We start from the raw sequence: 12,849 nt of genomic DNA on the forward strand, positions 1-12,849 counted from the left end.
TCTCTCTCTCTCTCTGCTCTCTCTCGCTCTCTCTGCCTCTCTCGCGCTCTCTGCCTCTCTCGCTCTCTCTGCCTCTCTCTCGCGCTCTCTGCCTCTCTCGCTCGCGCTCTCTGCGTCCCGCTCGTTCGCTCTCTGCGTCCTCTCTCTCTCTCTCTCTCTGCCTCTCTCTCTCTGCCTGCTCTCTCTCTCTGCCTCTCTCTCTCTGCCTCTCTCTCTCTGCTCTCTCTCTCTCTGCCTCTCTCTCTCTCTGCTCTCTCTCTCTCTGCCTCTCTCTCTCTCTGCCTCTCTCTCTCTCTGCCTCTCTCTCTCTCTGCCTCTCTCTCTCTCTGCCTCTCTCTCTCTCTCTCTGCCTCTCTCTCTCTCTCTGCCTCTCTCTCTGCCTCTCTCTCTCTCTCTCTCTCTCTGCCTCGCTCTCTGCCTCTCTCTCTCTCTCTCGCTCTCTGCCTCTCGCTCTCTGCCTCTCGCTCTGCCTCTCGCTCTCTGCCTCTCGCTCTCTGCCTCTCGCTCTCTGCCTCTCTCTCTGCTCTCTGCCTCTCGCTCTCTGCCTCTCTCTCTGCTCTCTGCCTCTCTCTCGCTCTCTGCCTCTCGCTGCCTCCGCTCTCTGCCTCTCTCTCTCTCTGCCTCTCGCGCTCTGCCTCTCTCTCTCTCGCTCTCTACCTCTCTCTCTCGCTCTCTGCCTCTCTCTCTCTGCCTCTCTCTCTCTCGCTCTCTCTGCCTCTCTCGCGCTCTCTGCCTCTCTCGCGCTCTCTGCCTCTCTCTCGCGCTCTCTGCCTCTCTCGCTCGCGCTCTCTGCGTCCCGCTCGTTCGCTCTCTGCGTCCCTCTCTCTGCCTCTCTCTCTCTGCCTCTCTCTCTCTCTCTGCCTCTCTCTCTCTCTCTCTCTCTCTCTCTCTGCCTCTCTCTCTCTCTCTCTCTGCCTCTCTCTCTCTCTCTGCCTCTCTCTCTCCCTCTCTGCCTCTCTCTCTCTCTCTGCCTCTCTCTCTGCCTCTCTCTCTCTCTGCCTCTCTCTGCCTCTCTCTCGCTCTCTGCCTCTCGCTCTCTGCCTCTCGCTCTCTGCCTCTCTCTCTCTGCCTCTCTCTCTCTCTGCCTCTCGCGCTCTGCCTCTCTCTCTCTCGCTCTCTACCTCTCTCTCTCTCTCTCTGCCTCTCGCGCTCTGCCTCTCTCTCTCTCGCTCTCTACCTCTCTCTCTCGCTCTCTGCCTCTCTCTCTCTGCCTCTCTCTCTCTCTGCCTCTCTCTCTCTCTGCTCTCTCTCTCTCGCGCTCTCTGCCTCTCTCGCTCTCTCTACCTCTCTCTCTCGCTCTCTGCCTCTCTCTCTCTGCGTCTCTCTCTCTCTGCCTCTCTCTCTCTCGCGCTCTCTGCCTCTCTCGCTCTCTCTGCCTCTCTCGCGCTCTCTGCCTCTCTCTCGCGCTCTCTGCCTCTCTCGCTCGCGCTCTCTGCGTCCCGCTCGCTCGCTCTCTGCGTCCCGCTCGCTCGCGCTCTCTGCGTCCCGCTCGCTCGCGCTCTCTGCGTCCCGCTCGCGCGCTCTCTGCGTCCCGCTCGCTCGCTCTCTGCGTCCCGCTCGCTCGCTCTCTGCGTCCCGCTCGCTCGCTCTCTGCGTCCCGCTCGCTCGCTCTCTGCGTCCCGCTCGCTCGCTCTCTGCGTCCCGCTCGCTCGCTCTCTGCGTCCCGCTCGCTCGCTCTCTGCGTCCCGCTCGCTCGCTCTCTGCGTCCCGCTCGCTCGCTCTCTGCGTCCCGCTCGCTCCCTCTCTGCGTCCCGCTCGCTCGCTCTCTGCGTCCCGCTCGCTCGCTCTCTGCGTCCCTCTCTCTCGCGCTCTCTGCGTCCCTCTCTCTCGCGCTCTCTGCGTCCCTCTGTCTCGCGCTCTCTGCGTCCCGCTCGCTCGCGCTCTCTGCGTCCCTCTCTCTCGCTCTCTCTGCGTCCCTCTCTCGCTCTCTCTGCGTCCCTCTCTCTGGCGCTCTCTGCGTCCCTCTCTCTCGCGCTCTCTGCGTCCCGCTCGCTCGCGCTCTCTGCGTCCCTCTCTCTCGCTCTCTCTGCGTCCCTCTCTCTGGCGCTCTCTGCGTCCCTCTCTCTCGCGCTCTCTGCGCCCCTCTCTCTCGCGCTCTCTCGTCCCTCTCTCTCGCGCTCTCTGCCGCGCTCTCTCGCTCTCTGCCTCTCGCTCTCTGCCTCTCTCTCTCTGCCTCGCTCTCTCGCTCTCTGCCTCGCTCTCTGCCTCGCTCTCTGCGTGCCTCTCGCTCGCTCTCTGCGTCCCTCTCGCTCGCTCTCTGCGTCCCTCTCGCTCGCTCTCTGCGTCCCTCTCGCTCGCTCTCTGCGTCCCTCTCGCTCGCTCTCTGCGTCCCTCTCCCGCTCTCTGCGTCCCTCTCCCGCTCTCTGCGTCCCTCTCCCGCTCTCTCGTCCCTCTCCCGCTCTCTCGTCCCTCTCCCGCTCTCTCTCGTCCCTCTCGCTCGCTCTCTGCGTCCCTCTCCCGCTCTCTGCGTCCCTCTCTCCCGCTCTCTGCGTCCCTCTCTCCCGCTCTCTGCGTCCTCTCTCCCGCTCTCTGCGTCCCTCTCCCGCTCTCTGCGTCCCTCTCCCGCTCTCTGCCTCTCTCCCCCGCTCTCTGCCTCACTCTCTCTCTCGCTCTCTGCCTCTCTCTCTCTTTCGCTCTCTGCCTCTCTCTCTCGCTCTCTGCCTCTCTCTCTCGCTCTCTGCCTCTCTCTCTCTCGCTCTGCCTCGCTCTCTGCCTCTCTCTCTCGCTCTGCCTCGCTCTCTGCCTCTCTCTCTCGCTCTCTGCCTCTCGCTCTCTGCCTCTCTCTCTCTCTCGCTCTCTGCCTCTCTCTCGCTCTCTGCCTCTCTCTCTCGCTCTCTGCCTCTCGCTCTCTGCCTCGCTCTCGCTCTCTGCCTCTCGCTCTCTGCCTCTCGCTCTCTCTCGCTCTCTGCCTCTCTCTCTCTCTCTCTCGCTCTCTGCCTCGCTCTCTGCCTCGCTCTCTGCCTTGCTCTCTGCCTCGCTCTCTGCCTCTCTCGTTCTCTGCCTCTCTCTCTCGCTCTCTGCCTCTCTCTCTCGCTCTCTGCCTCTCTCTCTCGCTCTCTGCCTCTCTCTCTCGCTCTCTGCCTCTCTCTCTCGCTCTCTGCCTCTCTCTCTCGCTCTCTGCCTCTCGCTCTCTGCCTCTCGCTCTCTGCCTCTCGCTCTCTGCCTCTCGCTCTCTGCCTCTCGCTCTCGCTCTCTGCCTCGCTCTCTGCCTCGCTCTCTGCCTTGCTCTCTGCCTCGCTCTCTGCCTCGCTCTCTGCGTCCCTCTATCTCTCTCTGCCTCTCTCTCTCTCTGCCTGTCTCACTGATGACCTGTGTGTCTCCTGACAGCATCAGCAGACTCTTCTGAACCAGCTGCGGGAGGTCACAGGCACCACAGACGTACAGCTACTTCAGCAGGCCCTGCAGGTAACAAACACAGAGGCCCTGCGGTGCGGATGCGGTGATGTTTGTGACACATCTCCCCGGCCTAATTCACCTCTTTTTAAATCTCTCAATTTGCAATGTCTGATCGTGTTGATATTTAGTCTGACACAAGGTTGTTTAAAATAGTCAATCTTTCCCCTAGCTGATACTGATTTTCAGGGATGCATTTCTAAATGGTGTGACATGGTATAAAATGTTACTGTTTAGTGTTTATGTTCTAAAATCTCCAGTGGGAGTTCTGCACATTTATTTATAATCAACCAATTCATCAGCCCATAAGCTTTATTGACCACCCAGAAGAGTCTACATGTCAACCCGTCTCTGACTGTCTAGTTGTAACCGTGCTGTCCCTGCAGGTCAGTCATGGAGACCTGGCGGAGGCGGTGGCCTTTCTGACGGAGAAGAAGGCCAAGGTGCCCCAGCAGGATGAGGCCACCTACTACCAGACCACCCAGGTGGGCAACGACAGATACATCAGCGTTGGCAGCCAGGCAGACACCAGTGAGTACCTACCTCACCCAGCGCTGCCCGGGGCAGGCCCTAGCCAGGGAGATACTAGTGAGTACCGCTACCTACCTCATGTGTATGCATAAGAAAAAATCTGTAGGCCTTAAGCCTGAATGTACTGAATGTTTAACACTACTGTCACCACTGATTCCATTTCTATCATATTTTTCCAGTTGTTCCCTTTCATTTTGGTATTGAAGCTCTAAGTGAGCAGTTAACGTAGCATTAAGGTCTGAGTGGGATGTCTGTTAGCGGGATGCCTTCTGCCTCTCATGCAAGACAAGGGCTTATTTTGTTGAAATTACATGGTGTCATTTCAGGGGAATTTTCTGAGATGGGCATGAAAATTCCTGCAGAGGCATATCCTTCTCTGTTCAGGACCACCAGAGAAGGTCATATATCCTGACACGCCCCTTTGACTTTAATGCGGGAGTGGCCTGATTTAATGAACTTACACGCTTCCTCGGATACATGGCAAATAAGGAAAACAACCTAGTTAACCCAGTCTAAGGGGTATAGAGTAGTCTGGGGGAGGGGAAAACCTTGGTGCTCCATTTACTACTCTGATGACTAACCTTCATCTTTTTATAGGCTTTTCTAACATTAAAGGCTACTGTACACTTAGGCTCTCCTCTTCCCTTTGTCTTTTTACGCGGTGATGAAAAGGATATTGTCGGTTTGCCCTTTCCCCTGACACTTATGTGAGAGGGATTATTAAGTCAGTAAGGCCTGAGTCTTAACTTGTAACGTGTGCATTTATTAACTCAATTTCAGCATAGAATTGGGACTTGTATGTATGTATGTAAGTGCATTAGCGTTCAAAAGTTTGGGGTCACTTATAAATGTCCACATTTTTTGCCCATTAAAATAACATCACATTAATCTGAAATACAGTGTAGACATTGTTAATGTTGTAAATGACTTGTAGCTGGAAATGGCAGATTATTTTTAATGGAATATCTACATAGGCATACAGAGGCCCATTATCAGCAACCATCACTCCTGTGTTTCAATGGCACGTTGTTAGCTAATCCAAGTTTTATTATTTTAAAAGCCTAATTGATCATAAGAAAACCCTTTTTGCAATTATGTTAGCACTGCTGAAAACTGTTGTGCTGATTTAAAGAAGAAGTAAAACTGGCCCTCTTTTGACTAGTTGAGTATCTGGAGCATCAGCATTTGTGGGTTCGATTACAGGCTCAAAATGAGAACATATGAAAGCTGGTGGTTCCTTTTAACATGAGTCTTCAATATTCCCAGGTAATAAGTTTTAGGTTGTGGTTATTATAGGACTATTTCCCTCTATACCATTTGTATTTCATTAACCTTTGACTATTGGATGTTCTTATAGGCACTTTAGTATTGCCAGTGTAACAGTATAGCTTCCGTCCCTCTCCTCGCTCCTCCCTGGGCTCGAACCAACAACACAATGACAACAGCCACCACATCAAAGCAGCATTACCCATGCAGAGCAAGGGAAACAACCATGCCAAGGCTCAGAGCGAGTGAAGTTTGAAACGCTATTAGAGCGCGCTAACTAGCCAGCCATTTCACTTCGGTCACAACAGCCTCATCTCGGGAGTTGATAGGTTTGAAGTCATAAACAACGCAATGCTTGACGCACAACGAAGAGCTGCTGGCAAAATGCACGAAAGTGCTGTTTGAATTAATGTTTACGTGCCTGCTTCTGCCTATCAGATACTTGTATGCTCAGTCAGATTATACGCAACACAGGACACGCTAGATAATATCTAGTAATATCATCAACCATGTGTAGTTAACTAGTGATTATGATTGATTTTTTACAAGATACATTTAATGCTAGCTAGCAACTTACCTTGGCTTACTGCATTTGCATAACAGGCAGTCTTCTTGTGGAGTGCAATGAGAGAGAGGCAGGTCGTTATTACGTTGGACTGGTTAACTGTAAGGTTGCAAGATTGGATCCCCCGAGCTGACAAGGTGAAAATCTGTCGTTCTGCCCCTGAACGAAGCAGTTAACCCACCGTTCCTAGGCCGTCATTGAAAATAAGAATGTGTTCTTAACTGACTTGCCTAGTTAAATAAAGATTAAATAAAGGTGTAAAAAAACATATTTTAAAAATCGGCGCCCAAAAAGACAGATTTCCGATTGTTATGAAAACTTGAAATCGGCCCTAATTAATCAGCCATTCTGATTAATCGGTCAACCTCTAGTACACAGCGTTGTACAAGATCTTCAGTCGCTTGGAAATTTCTCACATGGAATAGCCTTAATTTCTCAGAACAAGAATAGACTGACGATTTTCAGGAGAAAGTTCTTTGTTTCTGGCCATTTTTAGCCTGTAATCGAACCTACAAATGCTGACGCTCCAGATACTCAACTAGTCTAAAGAAGGCCTGTTTTATTGATTCTTTAATTAGAACAACAATTTTCAGATAATTGCAAAAGGGTTTTCTAATGATCAATTAGCCTTTTAAAATGATAAACTTGGATTAGCTAACACAACGTGCCATTGGAACACATAAGTGATGGTTGCTGATAATGGGCCTCTGTACGCCTGTGTAGATAGTCCATAAAAAATCTACCGTTTCCATCTACAATAGTAATTTACAATATTAACAATGTCTACACTGTTTCTGATCAATTTGATGTTATTTTAATGGACAAAAATGTGCTTTTCTTTCAAAAACAACATTTCTAATTGACTCAACTTTTGAACGGGTATGTATGAATGAATTAAAGGACTACGCGTGTGTTGTTTCAGACGTGATTGACCTGACAGGCGATGACAAGGATGACCTCCAGAGGGCCATCGCTCTCAGCTTGGAGGAGTCCAGCCGGGCCTTCAGGGAGACGGGCATCACTGATGAGGAGCAGGCCATCAGCAGGTAGACTGGGCTCAACACCACCATGTTATTGGCTGGGTTGAGGGGTGAGGAGGGGCATATTGGGAGCTGCAAGGTTTGAGTGGTGAAATGTCAACATAATGCACTTTCAAATCAGATTGAACAAGGCACTGTGCAGACTTGCTAATCTTTGTTTTGTTGAGTTGCTAAATGTCAACATTGTGTTTTTGGGGGGTTTTGCACATAATAAATGTCCTTTGATTAAAGTGTGTGTATTTTTAAACGTGTTATGTTGTGCTCTTTGCAGAGTTCTGGAGGCCAGCATAGCAGAGAACAAGGCAAGCCTAAAGCGGACACACACGGAAGTGTGGAGTGACTCACCCAATCCCCACGACAGGAAGAGAATGGAGAACTGCCCTGTGGGTCTAAAGAACGTGGGCAACACCTGCTGGTTCAGCGCCGTCATCCAGGTGGAGACTCAACACAAACACACCCCTCATACAACGCAAAGCGTCCTATGTCAATGTAATTCATTAGATATATAGGCCCTGTATTTATAATGACATTAGTGTGCTACAGCTCTTGGAGACTCCACTCTACTCTAAAGACTCCCTGGTAGAGGGTTAAGTGAGCTGGATGAGCACTGGATACATTGTCACATGGTCCCTGCCTCTGTGTGTATTGGGCCTCCTTAAGGAGACAGCACAGTCCCACGTTTCAGCTCCTTCTGATCCCAGAATTAGAGATTTACTAAAAGCAGATGATGAAATCAAGTGACAACTCCACTAATCTTTCTTATTTTCTAATCCTTTTATCAAAAGGAATGGAAGTTTGGTTTGTAACTTCGAACTTAGTCACATCACTCTGCTAACATTCTTTTGTAATCCATCATATCAATACAGCTAGCAGTAACAGGGTGATAACAGCCATAGTAAAACCGATGTTGACTACCTCACTATATTGGAACGTCCATGATCTCTTTTGATATTGAAAACATGTTTAATGCAGGTTGAAGCTAAATGAATGTCACTCCGTAAAACGGACTCGCTTCTCTTTCTGTCTCCTTGTTTCCAGTCTCTGTTCAACCTGCTGGAGTTCCAGAGGCTGGTGCTACACTACTCCCCTCCTGCCAGAGTCCAGGACCTGCCTCGCAACCAGAAGGTGAACCACCACCACCCATCCAAACAATCCATATCAGCACTCAGCTAGGAGGCTTAGGCCCAAATCCCCCTGACCAATACGTTCCAGAGATAGTGGCACTGGAACACAGGTTAAACCTTTTCTAAGCGACAGCCAGGGAAAGGTCCGGTTAGCTCTCACCCCTGAGTACTTGACTTGTGTCCTTTGAGACCCATGGCTCCTCAGCTGGACAGCTGTCTTTCCTGTTAGCCTCTGAGGACCTGGCCCTCTGATGAGAGACTCGACATTATGGGTTGTAAATCAGTGCCGTCACCAAGCAACAGCTCTATTTGGTTGCAGTGTGATCTGCTCTTGCCTCAGGTTCCATTGGTTCACACTACTCCCTGACTGCCCAGTTGATTCACTACCTCTAGACCTAGCCACAGGGAGGGTGGAGGAAGAGGATTTGATGAAGCACACTGTAGCCCTAGTGGTTCCCTCTCTGACACACCCGACATTGACAATGACCCGTGACTCACACCAGCTCAGCTTAGCCTCTCCTCCCTGTCTTTCTGCAGCAGCTACAGTCTCTTCTTGGTCCGTTGCTGCAACTGAAATCTTGCTGTCTGCACAGCACCTTTCTCCCAACCGCTTCCCATGGAGCCCTCCTAAGGGTCAATGGTTAGCGCACATCCGCTAATCTGTTGCCATATAGCGGCAGTCATTTTGGGGTTTTAGTCTCTAGTCCCACTGTCTAATATCCAGAACCAACGGAGGAGGGACTCTTCTAGGGCTTAGGCTCTAATCTGTCGTCAATAGCCGTGACCCTTGCGCTCAAAGTGAGAGCACTTATCCAAGGGTTTATTTTAATTGCTCTGTTTGTCAACGAGGCTCGTCTTCAAAGCAAGGCTTTTCCTTTGCCAGTGTCACATAAGTGTCCCTTTTTTTTGTCACACGTATGGGCTTGAGCAATGAGTCCTCTGTGCTCTCAACCTGTACCATAATGTAATTAGAACTCGTAGTAGTTGTGGTGCAGCCAGTCAGTGTCCTGCTGTATGTAGAGCAATGGAGGACTCCCTCTGCTTGTCACATCTCACGCCAGCTCCAGCTTACAGATTTACTGGGTCAGCTCAGCATCACTAGGCTCCAATAGAAAAGCACATTCCCTTGCATAAACTGGGGAAATACTCATCTTTCATATTTTGATGGGCACACCATCACCATCATAAAGTCCTGAATTTGAAAAGATTATAATGGGTATAATAGTGTTCTTAATTCAGTCTCCATGGTCTGAAAGATGGTTGACAATAAAACCCTGAAATATGACTATGATTTGGAAACCCGTATTCCCTTCCTCTAGAAGGCAGGTTATCATGTTAACTAACGTCCCTCTGTGTGTCTGGTTCCCGGTTGTCGTTCCATAGGAGCACAGAAATCTACCCTTCATGCAGGAGCTTAGGAACTTGTTCTCCCTCATGGTGGGTTCTAAGAGGAAGTACGTGGACCCGTCGTGTGCCGTGGAGATCCTCAAGGACGCCTTCAAGTCCAGCGAGTCTCAGCAGGTAAACATCCTAGCTATCACTCTGTAAAATCTGCTATGATAAACCAATCAACCTTTTCATCAAAGGTATTTGTAAAGCCCTTTTTACATCAACAGATGTCACAATGGGCTTTACAGTAGTCTGGCCTTGACCCCCAAAAATTGTAAGCAACAGTACAGTGGAAATAAAACTTGTAAATGAATTCTAAAGTTTGGGAACCCCTGTACTACGATACCACGGTGCTTGTCTACGGAGCAGCAAGGGGAACTGTCCCTCCCTACCTTCAGGCTCTGCTCAAACCCTACATCCTAACCAGAGCAGTCCGTTCTGCCACCTCTGCTCTCTTGGCTGTCCCACCCATGTCCTGGCACCCCAATGGTGGAACCAGCTTCCCCCTGATTCTAGGACAGCAGAGTTCCTGCCCTTCTACCGAATATATGACACCCTACCTCTGAAGAGTTTCTTATCCCCCAAAACTTAGCAGTGACTTCCTCTAGCACTGACTTTGCTCATCATTTCTTTATTGAGGAGAAATTGGACTACATCTGTGATATGTGGTTGTTCCACCTAGATATTTGAAGATGAATGCATCTTTGTTCTGAATAAGAGAATCTGCTAAATGTGAAGTGTAGTTAGGGATCCTTCAGTGCTTTCTTTACCTACATCTGATGGATTTTAGTCCCTTCATCAGATGTTTTTGTGCTTCTCATGACACCTTCTGAAGGGTTGATCAGTCCCGACCTGAGCCAGGTGGCTGGTCCACTGCTCCTCCACCTTGTGCAACAGCCATTGGGCCCGCCTCTTGCGCTACTGCGCTGAACTCTGCTACAAATATACAATGCCTTACAAAAGTATTCATCCCCCTTGGAATTTTTCCTATTTTGTTGCATTACAACCTGTAATTTAAATATATTTTTATTTGGATGTCATGTAATAGACATGCACAAAATAGTCCAAATTGGTGAAGTGAAATGAAAATAATTACTTATTTTAAAAAACTGAAAAGTGGTGCGTGCATATGTATTCACCCCCTTTGCTATGAAACCCCTAAATAAGATCTGGTGCAACCAATTACCTTCAGAAGTCACATAATTAGTTAGATGGCACACAGGTGGACTTTAAAAAAAAGTTTTACATGATCTCAGTGTGTGTGTGCTATGACTTAAAAAAAAGATATATATATACCTGTTCTGAAAGGCCCCAGAGTCTACAACACCACCAAGCAAGAGGCACCATGAAGACCAAGGAACTCTCCAAACAGGTCAGGGACAAAGTTCTGGAGAAGTACAGATCAATGTTTGGTTATAAAAAAGATCAAACTTTGAACATACCATGGAGCACCATTTTAAATCCATAAAAAAAATGGAAAGAATATGGCACCACCACAACAAACCTGCCAAGAGAGGGCCGCCCACCAAAACTCATGGACCATGCAATGAGGGCATTAATCAGAGGGGCAACAAAGAGACCAAAGATAGCCATGAAGGAGCTGCAAAGCTCCACAGTGGAGATTGGAGTATCTGTCCACAGCACCACTTTAAGCTGTACGCTCCACAGAGCTGGGCTTTACGGAAGAGTGGCCAGAAAAAAGCCATTGCTTAAAGAAAGAAATAAGCAAACACTTTTGGTGTTCGCCAGAAGGCATGTGGGAGACTCCCCAAACATATGGAAGAAGGTGCTCTGGTCAAAGCCCAGACCTCAATCCAATTGAGAATCTGTGCTATGACTTAAAGATTTCTGTACACCAGCGGAACCATCCAACTTCAAGGAGCTGGAGCAGTTTTGCCTTGAAGAATGGGCAAAAATCCCAGTGGCTAGATGTGCCAAGCTTATAGAGACATACCCCAAGAGACTTGCAGCTGTAATTGCTGCAGAAGGTGGCTCTACAAATTATTGGCTTTTCGGGGGTGAATAGTTGTGCAAGTTTTTTTCTGTTTTTTTTTTTGTCTTATTTCTTGTTTGTTTCACCCCCAAAAGGATTTTGCATCTTAAAAGTGGTAGGCATATTGTGTAAATCAAATGATTCAACCCCCCCAAAAATCTATTTTTATTCCAGGTTGTAAAGGCAACATAATAGGAAAAATGCCAAGGGGGGTGAATAGTTTTGCAACCCACTGTAGATATCGGATGAGGATCAGCTCCTGTATGCTAATATGCTGTAATGTAATGTTAATATGACGAATAGTAGATAATTTAAAAAATCATGAGCTGGCGCACACCCAGAATAATAGTTTGTGTGGAGGTGCTGACTAACGGCGAATAAACTATTAACTATCAAAATAAAAAATGTTGCACACTCCAAGTATAATCTCCAAGAAATGTAATGGGTATTTACCAACGTTTCGGCATCACTGTGCCTTCCTCGGGGTAATGTCATGAATACTTGAACCAGGTTATGTAGACACAGTGCAATTAGTGTAACCAATGACAGTAGTGAGGGGTGTGTCATAATGATTAAGTTAATTTAAATGAATTAGTTAAACTGATAAGAAAATTGTATATGGCATATTAAATATATTACTCTGTTATCATATAGAAACATAATGGAATATTGTACATCATATTAGCATCAACATACATTATTATTTATTTTTTCTTACATGTAATCTTTTGGTTCAAGCTTAATATATAATGACCATCCACAACAGGGGGAACATATTAGGTGTACGCTAATAAGCCGTAGAACATTCGGCGTCCGCCCCCCGAAAACCTGATAATGCTGAGCTTATATTTCTGTTCATCAGTCATGTCCGTCCACTCTTCTCTGGTCACTTTGTGTGTCTGAGGTTAGAGAAGCGTTGACCCCAATTAGACGGCACAACTGACGTCTGTAAGGCACCCTCTGGTCCTTGACTCTGGTGTATACAAATCTACCTCAACAATTACCAAGTCCCTCAGTGTAAGCCCACTTAACCAAGGTTTAAAACATGAAAAGGAGGTTATGTTCTGTACATCTGAGATCTGGGCCTTCTGTTCAACAGTGAAGGCAGTGTTCTAATGGCTCTTTCTCTGTGTGCTGCCTGTAAGTATTGTTGTAATTGGTCTGTTTCTCTGTGTGCTGCCTGTAAGTATTGTTGTAATTGGTCTGTTTCTCTGTGTGCTGCCTGTAAGTATTGTTGTAATTGGTCTGTTTCGCTGTGTGTTGCCTGAACAGCAGGATGTGAGTGAGTTCACACACAAGCTGCTGGACTGGCTGGAGGATGCCTTCCAGATGAAGGCAGAGGAGGACCGGTACGACAACACACCTTGCTAACGTCAACACACACACACACACACACACTGTGTAATTCATCCCCTTAGGAGACTGGACACATCATGCCTTCTGCGTTTTCATACAGAACATGCATCGTAGTGAATTTAGCATTTTATGAAAGTCCATTGAAAAAAGAAGCTTGGAGCATTATTCACATGGCTTAGAGGACAAAGTGTC

General features: G+C 48.4%; 1 protein-coding gene across 4 annotated transcripts in view; it reads left to right on the forward strand.

The window, feature by feature from the left end:
- Nucleotides 1-12,849, forward strand: part of LOC112245098 (ubiquitin carboxyl-terminal hydrolase 25) — a 59,239-nt gene that overhangs the window by 18,681 nt on the left and 27,709 nt on the right. For 3 of the 4 annotated variants that reach the window (XM_042308982.1, XM_042308984.1, XM_042308985.1), the window contains exons 2-8: nt 3,328-3,405; nt 3,780-3,981; nt 6,678-6,801; nt 7,067-7,229; nt 7,834-7,920; nt 9,303-9,440; nt 12,574-12,650. In XM_042308982.1, coding sequence (XP_042164916.1) covers nt 3,328-3,405; nt 3,780-3,981; nt 6,678-6,801; nt 7,067-7,229; nt 7,834-7,920; nt 9,303-9,440; nt 12,574-12,650 — 869 coding nt within the window. The remainder of the gene's footprint in view (nt 1-3,327; nt 3,406-3,779; nt 3,982-6,677; nt 6,802-7,066; nt 7,230-7,833; nt 7,921-9,302; nt 9,441-12,573; nt 12,651-12,849) is intronic. The other variant, XM_042308983.1, reaches the window with a different exon arrangement.

This window comes from Oncorhynchus tshawytscha, linkage group LG30 (genome assembly GCF_018296145.1).
Source record: "Oncorhynchus tshawytscha isolate Ot180627B linkage group LG30, Otsh_v2.0, whole genome shotgun sequence".
NCBI classification, from domain to species: Eukaryota; Metazoa; Chordata; class Actinopteri; order Salmoniformes; family Salmonidae; genus Oncorhynchus; species Oncorhynchus tshawytscha.